Source organism: Hemitrygon akajei, chromosome 8 (genome assembly GCF_048418815.1).
Source record: "Hemitrygon akajei chromosome 8, sHemAka1.3, whole genome shotgun sequence".
NCBI lineage: Eukaryota > Metazoa > Chordata > Chondrichthyes > Myliobatiformes > Dasyatidae > Hemitrygon > Hemitrygon akajei.
This window is the reverse complement of record NC_133131.1, coordinates 20,114,243-20,134,046: the sequence shown is the minus strand read 5'-3', so window position 1 is coordinate 20,134,046 and position 19,804 is coordinate 20,114,243. Positions and strand designations below refer to the sequence as shown.

The following is a 19,804-nucleotide window of genomic DNA, read 5'->3' as shown; positions in this document are numbered from 1 at the left end:
ATGACGCCAACCTCCAACGTTTTTTCCAGGTGGCCGATGCTTTGAACCTCACTTATAACAAGGACAAGTGTGTGTTCAGAACCACACGACTCGCTATCCTTGGGTATGTCGTGGAGAACGGGGTCATTGGCCCTGACCCCGACCGTATGCGCCCCCTGTTAGAACTCCCTCTTCCCACCACTCTCAAGGCCCTCCGGCGGTGCCTGGGTTTTTTTTCCTATTACGCCCAATGGGTTCCCCATTACGCAGACAAGGCCCGCCCCCTGGTCAGGTCTACCACCTTTCCCCTCTCTGCCGAGGCCCGCGCGGCCTTCAGCTGCATTAAAGGGGACATTGCCAAAGCAACGATGCATGCGGTAGACGAGACCATTCCCTTCCAAGTAGAGAGTGACGCCTCTGACGTCGCGCTGGCTGCTACCCTCAATCAGGAAGGCAGGCCAGTGGCGTTTTTTTCTCGTACCCTTCAAGGCTCTGAACTTCGGCACTCCACGGTGGAGAAAGAAGCCCAAGCCATAGTGGAAGCTATTCGGCACTGGAGGCACTATCTCGCCGGCAGAAGGTTCACCTTGCTGACCGACCAGCGCTCGGTTGCGTTCATGTTCAGCAACCAACAGCGGGGCAAAATCAAAAATGATAAAATTTTGTGATGGAGAATAGAACTCTCCACCTATACTTACGAAATCCTGTACCGGCCTGGCAGGCTCAATGAACCGTCTGATGCCCTATCCCGGGGACCGTGTGCTAGTGCCCAGCTCGACCAGCTGTATGCCCTTCATGCCCAACTTTGCCACCCGGGGGTCACCCGGTTTTATCATTTCATTAAAGCCCGGAACCTGCCGTACTCCCTGGAGGACATCAGGACGATGACCAGGGACTGCCAGATCTGCGCTGAGTGCAAACCGCACTTCTACCGTCCTGACACTGCGCAGCTTGTCAAGGCCACCTGCCCTTTTGAGCGACTGAGTATTGACTTTAAGGGCCCCCTTCCCTCCACCGACCGCAATGTCTACTTTCTCAGTATTATTGACGAGTACTCGCGATTCCCCTTTGCCGTTCCCTGCCCCGACACTACTACCACGTCGGTCATAAAAGTCCTGCGCCAGCTCTTCACACTGTTCGGATATCCCTGCTATGTCCACAGTGATAGAGGGTCCTCCTTTATGAGTGACGAGTTGCGCCGGTTCCTGCTTGCTAGGGGCATAGCTACTAGTCGCACCACGAGTTATAATCCCCGGGGGAATGGCCAGGTGGAGAGGGAGAATGCCACAGTGTGGAAGGCCATACTTTTAGCCCTTAAGTCACAAGGGTTGCCGGTCTCCCGATGGCAGGAGGTCCTCCCTGAGGCACTCCACTCTATCCGCTCCCTGTTGTGTACGTCCACTAATGCCACCCCTCACGAACGCTTATTCTCTTTTCCCAGGAAGTCTGTCACTGGGACCACCCTGCCAGTTTGGCTGACGTCCCCGGGGCCAGTGCTGCTGCGTAAACATGCGAGGAGTAATAAGTACTCACCACTGGTCGAGAAGGTTCACCTCCTGCATGCTAATCCCCAGTATGCCTACGTGGTCTTGCCTGATGGGCGGGAGGACACGGTCTCTGTCCGCGACCTGGCGCCCGCCGGAGCAGCAGACCACTACCCCGAGCACTCCACGGTAACTATGCACCCTGTACCCGAGGTGACTCCGCACGCACCGTGCCCCACACAGACTCCGTATGCGTCTGTTCCAGGGACCTCGCTCACACGCGAGGGATCCCTGACACCTCCTGTTGGGACAGAATTAACCCACTCTCCGCCTCCGGAGCACACACCACCTCCGGCACCTGTGCCGTCATCACCTCCGGCTCCTGTGCAATTGCAGCCGGAGCTACGTAGATCGCAGCGAACGATTCGACCACCTGATCGACTTAACCTGTAAATATGCTTGGGAATTTTTTTTAAACAAAGGGGGGGTGAATGTGGTGAACTAGATATACCTGTCTGACTGCTCCTGTGGCTCCTCCCAAGACCCTGCTGACTGCCCCTGTGGCTCCTCCCACAGACCCCTGTATAAAGGCGACTGTGGCCTGCTGCTCTCCCTCATTTCCCAGGATGTAGTGTTGTTCTTCAGTCAATAAAAGCCGATATCTCACTTCCTAAGTCTCGGCGTGAGTTATTGATGGTGCATCATCGGGTAAATAGTGATAGAGAAGCACAGTTCTGGGGAAGGGTCAAAGACCATTTCAAAGGCACTGAACATGCCTTAGAGCTCAGTACAGTCCATCATGAAAAACTGGATAAAGTATGAAATCACAGCCACACTACTTAGGTCAGGCCGCCCCGTCAAACATAGTCGCCGGAGAAGAATGGCACTTGTAAGAGAGGCTACTGTGATGCCAACAGTCACTCTGGGTAAACTGCAAAAACAGTGGTTGCAACTGGAGGTCAAGTTCATGGCTCCACAGTCTCTAAGGCCTTGTACAAAAAGTGTATTTATGGAAGAGTGGTAAGGAAGAAGTCCTGGCTAAAAAAAGGCATATTCTTGCCCATAAAGACATCGCAAAGCATCTTTTAGAGCAGTGTTTCCCAACCTTTTTTAGCCTAACACCCCTCTAAAGCACTTTCATATTTGCCAATGCCCCTCTTAGGCACGAAATATTTTCTGGCACTCACACAGTGTAAAAACATATCTAGCATATGCTAACATGAGAAGATGATAGTGTTTTAAATTTTTATTTCTCTTTAAACCTGGCTTACACAGTACCTTTATGCTGTACAGCAGTTTTGATATCAATGTGATCCTTGAGCTTGATGGGTTTTAGCAAGAGTTGAAATGTCTGGTTCAAGTTGTGAGAGCAAAAGCATTAAGTCCCAACATGTAACAATATCCAAGGAGTTTCTGTTTTTTGTGAGTATGTGGTTCACTACACTGAAATCTCTTTCAATAGGCTAGGAAGATGGAAATGCAATGAAGAGCGATTTGGCAATTCTCCATAGATCAGGAAACTACATATGGCAGTCTAGCGATATACCACAAAAGCCAACATTTTTGAAAAGCATTTTGCTTCTTCATCATTCTGAATTTCAATAATTTCTTCTTGCATGTTCTCTTCCTGTTCTTCCACCTTACAAAGAAACGGGTTAATTACCCAGTCCGGAAATTCCAGATTGTCCAAATCCTTGAATCGATTCTGAAAATCCTTCTCCAGCGACCGCAAGTGTAAACAGTACTCTTGCAAACCACCGCCTATGAAAGAGAGTGCCAAACTCTCCATGCAGGGAAACTGTGAGAACATTCTTCTCCCAATGTTTTGCTTATATATTTCCAATTTTCTGATAAAAATGGGAACAGCACTTTTCACCTGGATAAATGAAATTCTCACCTGCAGTTTCATATTTACAATGTTCATTTTGTCACACAGATCGGCTAGGTATGCCATATCTCCACGTAAAAGTTCAATCTTTTTTCCCAAGCTGTTGTCAACTTTGAGCAAAAATTTCAACCACAGTGTCAAAAAGATCAAAGAAACATTTTAAGCAGCAGCCTTTTGACAGTCAATGTACTTCAGTCTGAAGAAGCAAGCATTCAAACTCTTCACCGTTATCTTTGCATAACTGGCACAATATTCTCCAACTTAATGGATGCAATTTAATTTTGTTGATAACTGCTATTACAAGAGACATGCTTGAAAAAAAATCATTGGCTGACGTTTTGCATGCGAGATGTTGACAATGAATCGCACAGTGGATTGCAAACAGACTTGGAGTTACTTTTTTCATACATGCTACTAAACCAGAATGGTGACTTGTCATATATGGTGCACAAGAAATCACGTTCCTAATTGGAATACTTTTGTCCTCAATGTATATTTTGAGCTCATCATAGATTGACTCTCTGTTGATACTAGTCTTTAACATTTTACAACTTATCATTAACTTTTCCATTTTTGAGAGACCGTAAATACACCATTGGCAATACCTCGTTGTCTGGTCTGTTTTTTGTAGCTCTGTGCATAGTTGATACTCAATATTTTCGCTCATTTCGTCAATACGATGAGCTACAGAGTTATTACTCAGAGGAATTGATTAATTACTCAGACGTATTATTAATCTTTCACCAATTGTATGAGATTTTCCACACTTTGCTGTCATTTTGGAAATGTTATAAGAAGCAATGAGACTACTATCAGGGTCATTTTTAGCTTTCTTGACAAATGACTCAGCAGTGCAATGCTTTTCAAATGCTTCTTTCATCTTCTGGACTGCGTAATACCATAAGTGGCCTTTTCAGGGTGTCTTTTACGGAAGTGTTCCTGCAATCTTAATGGTTTCATGGTTTCATTAGACAGTACAGGATTACAAATAAGACGCATGGGACATCGCTGATCCGATGGAAACGGAATAAAACCATACTCTAGGGATGTAACACAGTATTGATGTACATTCTGTAGTTTCTGGTTCTTAGCAGGATTAGAATTCAAGGTTTCACTGCCTTCAGACTCCTAGAGATTGCGCAGTGCATATTTATCCATCATTAGTGGGGCTAAATGGGAATGCCTGTCGAAGGCTGACGATGGCAGCAAGTTGACACAGATGGAACAATGATAGTGGCACGCAAAGGAACAGTGAGGCAAAGACGAAGACGGTCACAGCAGTGAAAAGTATGCTGACAAGGAGTCAGACTGGAATCTGAAAGTTAGTCGGGATAGAACTGGTGTTCAGCAAGCTACCTTTATACTATTCCAGTTAGGGCAATTGACTAATCACGTAATCCCCAAAGGTGGTTCGTGACTGCACGTATGAAGTCGAGGTCACTTTGAACACCTTAAGAGGAATCCTCAGGGTCGGCAGGTTCACTGATTGGCTCTATTTCACTGTTTAGTTCTGGCCAGCATTGTATAGTTGTGAGACCTGCTTTCCGCAGATCAGCAGAGGAAGTTGAGAGGGTGTACTTGACTTACCAACTGTTAACTTGCATGAACTCGTTCCGTGCCCGCAAGTCAAGGGGAAATGTTGGGCACCCTGGTTGCTAATTTATGCATCCCCAGTAATGTCTGTTTGATTGGTAAGGTTGGATGAGATTGCTGAGTTTCAGACGCGTTGTGACGACGAGTGCCCACCGCCTGCAAAGCTATGGTTCTTCCTGTGTCCCAGTGCCTCATCCTTTTTTTTGGAAGTGCCTGCTCTACTAGCAGTCAATTAGGTCTCGTGCCTTAAGCTAAGGTGCCTTTTACAGCCCGCTCCAAGAATCTTGATCACCCCTCAACAACTTCTCCTTCCCCTAATGTCCCCTGAAGACATATAATCACCTTCTTGAGGCAGTACTATCCCCATTGGGAATCACTGTCTTAGAGGATACAGTTAAGATGCAGAAGAAGGTCTTGTGGTCAGATGAGACTAAAGAGGAACTTTTTAGCTTTAACACTAAGCGGTACATGAGGCATAAATTTAATACTGCACATCAGCCTGGTAACACCAACCCTTATATAAAGTATGGTGGAGGTAGCATCATGCTATGGACATGCTTTTTAGCAGCAGGGACTGGAAATCTGGTCAGGATTGATGGAAAGGTGAATGCTGCTAAATACAGAGAGATCCTGGATAAAAACCTGCTAGCCTCTGCCAGAAAGCTTAAAGCTGGGAGGAAATTAATCTTTCAGCAGGACAATGACCCAGAGCACACTGCCAGAGCAACCATGGAGTGGCTTCAAATGAAGCAAATTGATGTCTTCGAGTGGGCCAGTCAGAGTCCTGACCTTAATGCGATCAGACATCTTTGGCAAGACCTCAAGATTGCTGTCCACTGTCTTTCCTCAACTAACTTGGCACAGCTTGAGCAATTTTTCAAGGAGCAACGGGCAAATCTTTCTCCATTACTTTGTGTAAAGCTGATAAAGACTTACCAAAAAAGACTCCTGGCTGTAATAGCTGCAAGAGGTGGTTCAACTAAATACTCAGCAAAGGGGGATGAATACCTTTGAACTGCTGACATTTGAGTTCTTGAATTTTTAGTTTTTCATGCTTTATGGTTTTCCCTGGGTTTTTTTTTGGGGGGGGGGGACTCTGCTGTGAAATAAGGAACGTGTGCTTCACAGATAAAAATGCTCAGTTAAATTAATCAAAATCCCTGATGGCAGTATACTCATTTATGTGAACAAAGGGTTGGAGGCTGAATATTTTAACAAGGCACTATATGTGCTTCTGGTAAGCAGTCTTTGTCTTCTTCACACTTAAGTACTTAACAGTAAAAATTATTATATACCATTAATATAATGAAGATATAATGTGTACAGGGTAACAAAAGCTTCAGGAGAATATCTGAATCAGCTGTTGAACAACAACAAACAACGGCAGGCTTTCACTCTCCACCTATGACGCTATGTTTTGATGAAAAGGTTTCCATACACTAAGTTTGCATTTTGCATTTTTTTAAATGTTTTATGTAAGGTATAGAGGGATTATGGGTAACCCTAGGTAATTTCTAAGGTAAGGACATGTTCAGCATAGCTTTGTGGGCCAAAGGGCCTGTATTGTGTTGTTGGTTTTTTATGTTTCTCTGTTTCTATGTATGAAAATAACCAGCATTGTAGACTTGTTCTGGTGTTAGATTTTCATCAGCAACAATTCTGGCAAACTCATCAATGAATTTCTCCGCTGCTTCAAGATCAGCAGACATTTAAAAAACTTAATGCTGTGCCTTTTCTTAAATTTCTGCAACCAGCCTGCTGAATATTCACAATTACCTTCAATTTTCAGTTCATTGTGAGAGATCTTTGCTTGTTTCATGGTCAGCATACTGTTAAATGGCATATATTGACTCCGATGCAGACAAATTCTTTTTTTTCAATATGTGATCTTCATTTTCGGTTTATGTGGTGTATTTCTATTTTCCATTAACTTCTGTTCATTACATATGTGAGGTCACAACTCAGAAGTGTCTGTGGTGTGCAGAAACTGGCTCACTGCCTGGGGACCTTATCAATGTCTTTCAGATCTTGGATTTTGGATTGTCAAATTAGGGCTAATCAACCTGTATTATCGGCCTTCTCTTTTGTTTTCATGCTGCCTTTGACTTCCCTTATTAGCCATGGTTATGTCATCCTCTTTTCAGAATACTTTTTCACCATTGGGATCGCTCTATCTTGAGCCTTCCGAAACTTCCATCATCCCTACAAATGTCCCTTCCATTCAATTTTGACCAGCGCTTCTCCCATGTCTCTGTAAGTCCCTTTACTGCAATATAATACTGATATATCTGACTTGTTCTTCTCCTTCTTAAACAGCAGGGTGAATTCTGTCATATTATGATCAATGTCTCCTAAGGGTTCCTCTACCTTAAGCTCCCTAATCAAATCCGGTTCATTACATAACACCCAATCCAAAATTGTCCTTCCTTGTAGTGGCCTCAACCACAAGCTGTTCTAAAAAGCCATCTCATAGGCATTCTACAAATTTTCTCCCTTGGGATCCAGCACCAACCTGATTTTCCCAATCTACCTGCATATTTAAATCCCACATGACTAACGCAGCAATACCCTTTTTACATGTCTTTTCAACCTCCCATTGTAATTCGTCTCCCACGACCTGACTATTGTTTGGAGGCCTGTATATGACTCCATCAGGGCCTTTTTGTCCCTGCAGTTTCTTAACTCTGTCCTTTCTGTACAGGTCATACAGTACCTTCCTCAGAAGAGATCCCAATGATCTAAAAGTCTGAAACCTTGCCCCCTGTACCAAATCCTTAGCCATGCTAAACCATCCTATTATTACCCCAACTGGCACATGGCACAGGTAGCAGTCCAGAGATTACTAACCTGGAGGTCCTGCATTTTAGCTTTCTACCCAACTCCCCATATTCTCTCTTCTCTTTTCCTATCTGTGTCAATAGTACCAATATGTATCACAAATTCTGGCTGTTTATTCTCAAGCTTTAAAATGCTGTGGACCCATTCTGAGCCATCCTTGACTCTGCCACCTGGGAGGCAACATGGCATCCAGTCTCTTTTATGTCCACAGAGGATTTCCTGTTTGCTCCCCTAACTATGGAATCCCCTATCACTAATGCACTCCTTTTCTTCTTACTCCCCTTTCTTCCCTTTTGAGCCATATAGCCCGAATCAATGCCAGAGACCTGGTTGCTGCTGGGTAGGTCGTCACCCCCAACAATATTCAAAGTGGTACTTATTATTTAGGGGAACGGCCACAAGAGTACTCTACGTTGGCTGCCTCTTCCCTTTCTCTCTCCTGACAGTCACCTAGGTAACTGCCTCCTGCAATTCAGTGTTGACTACCTCTCTGTTGAGATGGTAGGGTGGAGATACGTCTCTACCAAAGAAGGGGTAAGGCATGCCATCCCTCTGCTAGCTTGCAGGTCACCCTTGGGCAAGCTGTGGCACATGCTTAGCCCCCACTCCCGGATCAGGGTCACGTAAAGCTATGGAGTAGGTGGTGAGCATATCACAGGTTCTGGGTTATGCAACTACTGACACGAGGCAGACAATCTCTGAAGAGTATTGATAATGGCTGGGGTCACCTGTCTTGTAATGGCACTGCCCAGAAGAAGGCAATGGCAAACCACTTAGTAGAAAATTTTTCTAAGAACAACCATGGGCATGCGACCATGATCACCTATGTCATACAACAAGGCACTCAATGATAATGATGATAACCTCCCTGTAGCTCCTGTCTCTCACCCCCTCATTCTCCCGTATGAGTCCAGGGTCATCTAGCTCGGTATGACAACTGCTTTGGCCACAACCACAAGAAACTGCAAAGCTCTGGAGACAGAGCAGCACATCATGGAAATCAGCCTCCCCTCCATAGCCTACACTTCTCACTGAAGCAGCCAACATACTGCAATTGCCCTCCCACCCCGGACATTCCCTCCTCTTACCCCTCTCATTGTGCAGAAAGTTTGAAAGCACATACCACCAGGTTCAGGGGCAGTTTGTTTCCCACTGTTAGATTGGCTATCGAATGGTCTCCTTGTATGATCAGATGGTTCTTGACCTCACAATCTACTTCAAGATAGCCTTGCATCTTATTGTCTGCCTGCACTTTCTCTGAAGCTCTTCATTCTGTATTCTGTTACTGCCTTCCCGTTGTATTACTACCTCAATGATCTGCATAGATGGCATACAAATCAAAAGCAACTGACCAATGAGAAGCTCAGTCTGTGTTATGTGTTGCAAATAGCAAGGATTAAAGTGCCAGGCAAATAGAATCTCACGGTCGTTCCTGCTGATTGAACAAATGGAGTCAACAAAATGATCACCAGATCTGTTTGTTTTCTTCAGCGCATCATAGAGCACATTGTAAATGCCACATGCAATAGACCACATTGAAAGAGGTGCAAGTGAATCATCTGGAAAGACTGCATAGGTCCATAGATAGTGGAAATGGATGATGCGAAAGAACAGATAGAGACACAGCAGAGACTGTAGATGCTGAAATCTGGAGCAAAAATAAAACAATTTGCAGGAAGAATCAAACAGGTTGGGCAGCATCTGCGGAAGGAATGGTCAAATGTTCCTGATGCAAGATCCTGACACAAAATGTTGATTGTTCATTTCCCTTCGTAGATGCTGCCTTGCTTTTAGCTTTGATAGCTCTGAAGATGAATGGGAAGTTGCTATAAGATGAGGAATGATTGATCAAGGAGTTGAAAAGGAAGTGACTCCTTTGAAATGCTGTCAAGGAATAGATGAATATGTGTCTGGTGGTGGGATCTCATTGAATCTGATGGAATTGCAAAGGATAATCCATAGGATATAAAGTCTGGGTGGGTGGGTGGAAGGTGAGCACCAGGGGTACAGGTCTGTTTCCTTTTTTCATTGGGAGAAGGACAGAGATCCTTCAAACACTTCTAGAAACATATTTATCAAAGTTTTTATACCATTCATTTTTGGGGAGGGCAGGTTGTGTCTATACTCCCTGTTCACTTTAACCACCACAAAGTTGAGCAGGAACTACCGTTCTATGTCATAAATATTGGTTTTATTTGTAGTCGATTTAACAAAGACCAGATTATGTTTAATATTCAAATGCTTTTGTCGCCTCTTGACAAGATTAGTTGAGTGTTTTAAATTGCTAAATAAGAGCAGTCAATCTGAGCTGTAGTAATACTAGTTTTCCCGTGAATTCAATAAATTAATTATTTATCCACTATTTCTTAGATATTACAACATTGAGAAAAAGCACAGAAATGACTGCTATTATAGTGATTTGCCTCCCATAGATAACAATTTGATGGTCTTTTTAGAATGTGAACATATTAAGATTATTTTTTAAAAAGCAACACACACAAAATGTTGGATGAACTCAGCAGACTAGGCATCTATGGAAAAGAGTACAGTCAGCATTTCCGACTGAAACCTTTGAGCTGGACATTTTGTGTGTGTTGCTTGGATTTCCTGCATCTGCAGATCTTCTCTTGTTTGTGATTGGAAGACTATTAAAAATATTATTTTTCTTTCTTAGATTTTAATCTTAAATTTGAGCTGATTATTGAAAGAATATAACTGGATAAGAACAGAAACTTGAAGACACAAGCGACTACAGATGGTGGGATCTGGAGCAAAACAATCTGCCGAAGGAGCTCAGTGAATTGAGCAGCATCAGTGGAGGTGGGGGTGGGGGAGCAGTGGAAGGAGTTGTCGACGATTTGCGTCAAGATCCTGCATCAGGTCTGTAAAAGAATCTGTGCAGAAACTTGCTGCACCTTCCGTGACTTGGCACATCAACGTGAGGAATCCCCTGTGCGCATCGACATTAGCAACTCAGTAGGTGACAGAACATCAGATGTGGCAGCTTCTCCCAATCCAAGAACTATTATTTCTGAAAGATTCTTTTCAATAAATGTAACATAATTATGCACTAATCAAGCAATCTTTTCTAGCTGTTGTCTGCACCCTGTGAATATTTTCAGATTTTTCTTGCATTTTCAGTCATGTTGAATATTAAATTATTAGATTGTACAGGGTAGGGTTTAGTATTCAGTTTCTGAAGAGGATTGTTGGTAGAGGAAAATGTGCCGCAACAAATACATGAGAGGTTAATCATGTTATCCAATACATATTATACATGCATTCAGTCACAAAACTTACGTGTTCTCCAATCATAGATGATAAGTAACATTTAAGAGGACCATAAAAAGAAAACCACCACAAGTATTTCTATATAAAAAAATTGAATAGCAATTAAAAAACATTTTAAAATATTATTCAATTCTGCCATTTCAGAACAAGGTGTTACCTGTCCATCCATTGTGATTTTCTTTACTAACATCTGCGCCATGCTTTAACAAGACTCTTGTACACTCCAGGAATCCAAGTGTAACAGCAAGATGCAATGGAGTCCGGCCTCGTGGGTCGAGCTGTTCGGTGTCAACCTGCCAATCGAAGAAGATGGTCAGCATTTTTGTTTTATATTCTTCTTCTTAAACTCAAGAAAAAAGGAATCAATCCCATTTACATCAGGCTCAGTTTCAAAAGAACTTTCCTTTTCTCAAGAAGCTGTCCTGCAACCACACCAAATGGCCATGCTATATGTTGACAGCCTGTTCAGTGGTGAAAAGCATCACTAATCCTCCTCACACAAACTCCAAACAACATCTTGCAAGGGAGCAGAATGTCATTTGCCAGTGAATGCTGTGAATTTGCCATGCAGTGAACGCTGCATGGCACCTTGGGATAATGGAGGGATGGAGGGCAAGCAGGAGCAAATAGCCAGATAGAGAGATGGACTTGGCCAGTATTGGTATGGCAGTAAAGGAAGAAGGTGGGAAACTGATGATGATCAAGTAAGTGAGCAGCTGTGGTGAAAATATGGGGTTAATGGGTGTGTTGAAGGAGTTAAAAGATGGGAAGGTGAATGGGTGGGGAAGAGGTCATCAATGGATGGGATAAAAAGGTAATATAAATGTTAGGCATAATAAGAAGGCTTGGAAAAGTAAATTAAAGTTCAGGAACAGCTATTACCCTTCAACTATCAGGCTCCTGAGCCACCATGGATAATTTTACTCACCTGAACACTGAACTGATTCCACAAACTATGGACTTACTTTCATGGAGTCTACAACTCATGCTTTCAGCTTATTATCTATCTATTTGCTATTTATTATTATTGTTTAGTGTTTTCTGTACTTCAAGTTTTTCACCTTCCGCACATGATTGTTTGTCAGTCACTGTATATAGTTTTTCCATTGGTTCCATTGTAATTCTTTGTTCTACTTTGAATGCCTACAAGAAAATAAACCTCAGGGTAGTATAAGGTGACTTATACATATTTTTTAATGAATTGACTTTGAACTTTGAAATAATTGTGATACGCATATGCAAATGATGCTAGTGCTAAAGTTAACTTTGGTTCTGTAAACACCCGAGGAGATGCTGCAGAACCGGATGAGGTGTGAAAAACTCCCTGTTCTGCATTATAACCATCAATGGAATCAGCCATCGGTCTATTACTTTGATAGACTGTGAACAAAGACCAAACCTACAGGGTGATCATTAAAGTTGGTGGAGGCAGGACGGTATGAGCAATTGTTCATTTTTGCAGAAGGAACAAAGCAGGATTGGTTGTGAATAAGTAGAGACAATTGGCAGAGCAACATGCACAAAATGCTGGAGGAACTCAGTAGGTCAGGCAACTTCTAAACAGTTGGCCGATGAAGCTAATGAAGGGTTTCGGCTCCAAACTTTGACTATTTATTCCCCTCCATAGATGCTGCCTGATTTGCTGAGTTCCTCCAGTATTTTACTGTGTATTGCTTGAGATTTCCAGTAGCTGTAGAATCTCTTGTATTAACAATTGGAAGCAACTGGGACAGAAACATTATTATCTAGACGCCTTATAATGTAATCACCAACTGTATCCTTTATTGTAAACAAAGCAAAATGCCTGTGAAAGGAAGATAATGATAAACAATGGCCATACCACCATGAGGCACTGACCTGGTTAGAGTTTAAAGGTCATCTGCCGTCACAAATGAGAGTGGTATTTTGACTACTCCAACCAATGAAATCAAGTAGACCTGTTTAAAGACCACATATGGACATTGATTTCCCGGCCTTTGTCTTGGCACAGAGAGATAAAACCAAGCAATCGGAAAACAACATTTACCCAGGCTCAGGGACTATCTGGGAAGATAGGAAAGAGAGCAGACTGATGTCACCTGTATCTGAAAGGCTGCATGGGCCAAAAACAATGTCAACTATCTCTTATGTGGTGTACTTAAGAAACTCACAAGTGTTTATACAAAAACATGAGAAATTCTGCAGATGCTGGAGTTCCAAAGTGACACACAGAAACTGCTGGAGGAACTCAGCAGGTCAGGCTGCATCTATGGAAATGAATGAACAGACAACGTTCCGGGCCGAGACCCTTCCTTAGCTTTTCGTGTATGTTGCTTAGTGCTTATACAAGCTGATAGCTGTTGGTCATCAAGAACCTTTACATTGGTATAGACTGCACTCCAGAAGGAGCAAGGGAACTTGTTAATAAGATCAGATGTTCGGATGACTACTTGATCAACATCTGAACTCAGAGAAGGGTGACCATAGTGGTGGAGTGAAAAGCAGGATTGTTCATCTCTGCTAGGAAATTTTAGGATGTCGAATATTAATATTGTAACTGCATAGAGAGGTAAATTAACCAGGGGTGCAAGAGCAGAAGAAAATGCAGGAGCGTTGTGAACGTAGCCCAGTGTATCAATCAAACTAGTCCTTTGTCCATTAACAGTATCTATACCTCCCGCTGCCTTAGGAGAGCAGGCACCTTGGTCATTCTCTCTTCTTCCCCTTTCATTGGGCAGATGACACAAGCAGCATGAGAACATGTACCACCATGCTGGCTTCTTTTCCATTGTTGAACACCCTTTTTTTCCCAATATTTTTATTGATTTCTTACAAAAAAAAAGAATACAGAGTACAGGAGAAGGTATATCATATATCAATTATAATAAATGTGAATCACGCTTATAGTCTCATTACCCCATATTCATGTAAATTACATTGAATCATAATATTGAATAGTAATAATTTTATTATACAAAAAAATCTAAACCCATTACCAAGAAAAGCTGTTTGGTAAAGAAAGTAAAAAGAAAAAAAATCCTTATCATATAGTAAAACATATTATTAGCCAACATCTGCACTTGATAACAAATCAAAGATTTTGAAAGTAATTCAAAAAAGGTCCCCACAATGTTAGAAAGTCTTGTCTTGATTCAGAAATTGAACAATGAATCCTCTCTAAATTTAAGCATGACATAACATCGCTTAGCCATTGAATGTGAGTAGGCAGAGCAACATCCTTCCTCCTAAGCAACAATGCCCTAAGCTATAAGAGAAATAAAAGTCAAAATGTGCAAATCAGGTGTCTTCAAGATAATATCTTTTCCCCCAACAATACCGAATAAGACAGTCAGAGGGTTTGGTTTAAAATTTATTTTAAAAAGTACAGAAAAAGTTTGAAATATTTCTGTCCAATATTTTTCAAGGCTTGGACATGTCCAGAACATATGAACTAATGAAGCCTCTCCATTCCATTGTTACATTTATCACAATAGGGAGATATATCCAAATAAAAACGAGACAGCTTATCTTTAGTCATATGGGCCCTATGAACCACTTTAAATTGTAGGAGGGAGTGACAGGCACACAGCGATGAGGTATTAAACAATCTAAAAATTTCATTCCAAGTTTCCTCAGAAATTGAAGTCTGTAAATCTTGTTCCTAGAGATTTTTAATTTTGTCTAAAGGAACATTTCTCATTCCCAACAACATCAAGTCAAATCACATTTTATTGTCATTTCAACCATAACTGCTGGTACAGTATACAGTAAAAACAAGACAACATTTTTCAGGACCATGGTGCTACATGAACAATACAAAAACTATCCTAGACTACAGACATACCCAGGACTGCATAAAGTACACAGAACAGTACAGGTATTACAATAAATAATAAACAAAACAATAGGCACAGCAGAGGGCAGTAGGTTGGTAGTCTGATGGCTTGGGGGAAGACATACCGTAAATATTAGATATTGATCCATTATGAAAAGGTTTCAAATTCAAAATTACATCTAATAAATTCTTATCAGGACCTTTAGGAAATGTATGTAATTGAAACCGCAAAAAGTCTCTAATTTGTAAATATCGAAAAAAAGTAGGTTTTTGGTAAGCTATATTTAGTTGACAACTGCTCAAATGAAAAGAGACTTCCTCCAACAAATAGATCCTGAAAGCATTTAATACCCAGTCTATCCCAATCTTTAAAAGTTACATCAGTCATAGAAGGTTTAAAAAAAGTTAGAAAAAATGGGACTTGAAGGAGAAAATCTCAATACAGTAAACCAAACTATTTTCTAAGTTGTACCCAAATCCCCAAAGTATGTTTAACTACAAAACTATCGGTTAGTTTACTTAAAAATAAAGGAATTGAGGATCCGAGAAGAGAGATGATAGAAAATTTATTAACAGAGTTAGCTTCTAAAGAAACCCAAACCGGACAGTCCTCTCAGTTAATATAACATAACCAAAATATGAGATTCTGTATATTGACTGCCCAGTAATAAAACCTAAAATTTGGTAAAGCTAAACATCCATTCTTTTTAGCTTTTTGATGATGAACTTTATTTAGTTGACAGTGTTTATTTTTCCATATATATATGAAGATACGATAGAATCAAGAGAAACAAAAAAGGATTTAGGAATAAAAATGGGTAAGGCCTGAAAAAGGTATAAAAATTTAGGCAAAATATTCACTTTAATAGAATTAATTCCGCCAATCAACGATAATGAAAGGGGCGACCATTTTGACAGTGCCCTTTTTACATAATCCAATAAAGTTTAAAAAAAATTCTTTAAATAAGTATTTATAATTCTTAGTAATTGTTACACCCAAATAAGAACCGTAAATTGATTCCTTACAATTTTGAAAAGAAGGTTAGGAACACTCTTGAACAGATGTCTTATATGCTCAAGAACAATTTCTGATCTCTCAAATTTTATTTGTTTATCTGCACTGTACTATCCCTGTAACTACAACACTATATTCTGTATTCTGTTTTTTGACCCTGCTTTGTACTACTTTAATGTATTTAAGTACGGTATGGCTTGCATGGATGGCACATAGACAAAATCTTTTCACTGTCCTTCAGTACATATGACAATAATAAACCAATTCCCTTCAGGTATATTTATAAATGTTATTTGTGGAATGCCTCATAGAAGGAGACCACATTACCCTCAGATCAATGATAAATTATATTCAGGAAGTAGATCAAAAGAAGATTAAAGAAAACAAGGAGATCGAATTACAAGGCATTTTTCTGATGTCAGTGAGTTGTCAGATATATAAAAGAACAACTGGGAAAAATTTGGGGACTTTACAAAGCAGGTCTGGCATCGAGAAATGGAGGCGCAATGCTCTGCAGTTGTTAAGCAGCAGCAGTATGCAATGGCTTTTAGGGGCTGCAGGTGCCATTCAAGAACGCAAGGTGAGTGAAAAAGCCAGGCTGAAAATGAGATCAAAAGGAGAGAACATAAAAGGAACGCTCCGCCTGGGTAGTCTCCAACCTGATGGCATTAATAATGATTTCTCTAATGCTGGTAATTTGTCTCCCCCTTCCCCTTCTCTTTTTTTTCTATTTCCCATTCTCATAAAAAACACAGAAAAACATAGAAAACCTACAGCACAATACAGGCCCTTTGGCCCACAAAGTTGTGCCGAACATGTCCCTACCTTAGAAATTACTAGGCTTACCTATAGCCCTCTATTTTACTAAGCTCCACGTACCTATCCAAAAGTCTCTTAAAAGACCCTATCGTATCTTCCTCCACCACCATTGCCGGCAGCCCATTCCACACACTCACCACTCTCCGAGTAAAAAACTTTACCCCTGACATCTCATCTGTACCTACTCCCCAACATCTTAAAACTGTGTCTTTTTGTGGCAACCATTTCAGCCCTGGGAAAAAGCCTCTGACTATCCACACGATCAATGCCTCTCATCATCTTATACACCTCTATCAGGTCACCACTTATCCTCCGTCATTCCAAGGAGAAAAGGCCAAGTTCACTCAACCTATTCTCATAAGGCATGCTCCCCAATCCAATCTTGTAAATCTCCTCTGCACCCTTTCTATGGCTTCCACATCCTTCCCGTAGTGAGGTGACCAGAACTGAGCACTGTACTCCAAGTGGGGTCTGACCAGGATCCTATATAGCTATAGTTCTCGTTCCTTTTCTTCTCCTTTCCTGCTCATCATCTCCCTCTAGTCCCCATCCTCCTTTCCTTCATTCTGTGGTCCACTGTTCTCACCAACTACGTTTGTTGATCCCTTCTTCTTCTTCAGCCCTTTGCCTTTTCCGCCTATTCCCTTCTCCTCACTCACCCACCTTCGCCCTTACCTGGTTTCACCTATCACCTGCCAGTTTGCTCTCCTTCCCCATTCCCACCCCCCCAACCAATCCCCATCTTCTTACTTTGACTTCTGCTCTCATTCTTTCTAGTCCCCGATGAAGAGTTTCAGTCCAAAATGTCAACTGTTTGTTCTCCTTCATAGATGCCGCCTGACTTGTTGAGTTCTTCAAGCAATTTGTGTGCGTTGCTGAGAGAGAAACCCACATGATTTTTCTGTAACCTTGGAATTTTAGAATGGAGAGATACCTGTGAACAAAATTGACTCTACCTGGGTATAGTTGGGAAGTAAGTGTTCATACAGATACTGCAGTATTCGTAAAAATTGTAGTATTTGGAAAATGTATTAATAAAAAATTTCAAGGCTTGAAGTAGAGGGAGATCCTTTATAAATGATCCAAGAGGCATTCCATATCTTAAAGTCTCAGGGGCAATACTGCCAAATCCAGTTAGTTACAGAGCTTCTGAAAATCCTGGCGGTACAAGGTTTCCTTCATGCCTCAGGGCCCAGCTGGGATTATGAACACTGGAGCACACAGAGTCCAGTGGTGCCGGGGAGGAGGCAACAAAAGCAAGACAAGCCCCGTCCAATGTCAACACTGAGGATTGAAGATGCAGTGCTTCAGTCCGTAGAAGTCAACACTTTATTTTTAGGAAGCCCATAAGGGTAAAGTCTCACATATACTGTATCCCACAAGCAGTGGGAGCAAGAGTCCAAATGAAGGGCACTCCTGGGAGGGATTGCTTTGATTTGACAAGACCAGATAGTTCACAGCAAACAGGTTGTATGATCAGAGCTCACAGATCAGAAATTAAAAAGCAAAAGAAAAATGAAAGCTGTTGGGAATTTTCATGATGTGAGTGTGACTGAATTTATGAGCTTTCTTTTTCAATAATTTATAGGATTCATTCATTTTAGCACCTGAATATTTAAAAGTCTCCACTAAGTGTATGTGAGTTTGCTTTAAAGTGTCCTGAGAGTTCGACCTGGAGTGCTATTAATATATTATTTCTGAACAAATTTGAAGTGTACATATGGGGGAATTTTAAAATGTTATAGGGTTTTGACTTCCTTTGCACTTACACAAGGAGAGAGGGAGAAATGATTAATTGAGGAAGGGAAGAACCTGTTATGTGTATGTTAAATCTGTATCTCTTCTGAATTACTTTTTTAAACAAGAACAAATTTTATTCATAACATTATCAGTAAATACCATTGGGTCATGTTGTCATCTGCATTCCTTGCACAAGCATTCATTATATTCCTCCACACTCATGTTTCCTCCTCAAACAGTGAAGCACTTGAGAGGTTGCTACACACGCCCTGTCATTCAGTGTCCAGTCACAGCAGGACCCTAGTATCATGGTCCTGACTGAACAGCGGCAGGCATCCAAGCTTTGGCGCTCCAATTCCCTGGAGAATGGTGAGCTGCAAGTTATTACCTGCCACATTCCTTCATGGAAAGTCTGTACTTAAAGGTGTCGGGCTGAGCACTCTGTGCTCAATCGTAGGAGTTCCATTTCTAGTAGGACTGTTTGAGATTTCATCTTTGAATTTCATTTGTGTCCATCTTGCTTATTTTGAGCCTGTGTCTGAGTGTATTCTAGACCTTCCTGTGCACTTGGGTTCACCACCATCCATAGCTCTCTTGTTACACCTAGAATGTGATCCGTCCCCATAGAGACTTTAAGGCTGCAACTATCTTCAGTGCTTCACTCAGCATACACGCCTGCGGTTTGCATTCACCTGCACTGGACATCTCCTTGCACTGGAAGACAAACAAGCTTTGGGCAGACCTAATGTGTCCTTCTCATTGACAAGCAGTTGATGCTTGCCTCAGTATGCACCCCTCAGATAAGTCCCTACAGCAGAGTCCTGTGCTACACAGCTTCTGGATCCAATCCTTGTCAAAGACCATAACATCTTTTCTATACTATTTCACTCTATTTTTACATTGGTTCCATATATTTTATTCTCTCCCCATAGCACAGTGGTTAGTACAACACTATACAGTACCAGTGACCCCAGTTTAATTCCTGCTGCTGGCTGTAAGGAATTTGCATGTTCTCCCCGTGACCACGTGGGTTTCCCCCAGGTGCTTCGGGTTCCTCCCACAGTCCAAAGACGAACCCTTTGGTAGGTTAACTGGTCATTGCAAATTGACCCGTATTTAGTCTAGAATTAAGTCAAGGCATTTCTGGGTGGCGTGGCTCAAAAGGCCAGAAAGGCCCATTCACACCGTGTTCCAATAAATAAATAAAACAAATAAATTAATACATAGTCCACAAGGAGGTGAACGTCTGTATGAGTCACACCACAAAAACCTCGATGGCAGCAAGCAGTGGGTGTGAGGCTCCAGCTATGTTGAAGGGAGTCGTCGTGGCTATGGAAATTATT

General features: G+C 41.8%; 1 protein-coding gene across 5 annotated transcripts in view; it reads right to left on the bottom strand.

The window, feature by feature from the left end:
* The window catches only part of ankrd13b (ankyrin repeat domain 13B), a 483,016-nt gene that overhangs the window by 180,274 nt on the left and 282,938 nt on the right, over window positions 1-19,804 (bottom strand). For all 5 annotated transcript variants that reach the window (XM_073053400.1, XM_073053398.1, XM_073053399.1 and 2 more), the window contains exon 2: window positions 11,231-11,366. In XM_073053400.1, coding sequence (XP_072909501.1) covers window positions 11,231-11,366 — 136 coding nt within the window. The remainder of the gene's footprint in view (window positions 1-11,230; window positions 11,367-19,804) is intronic.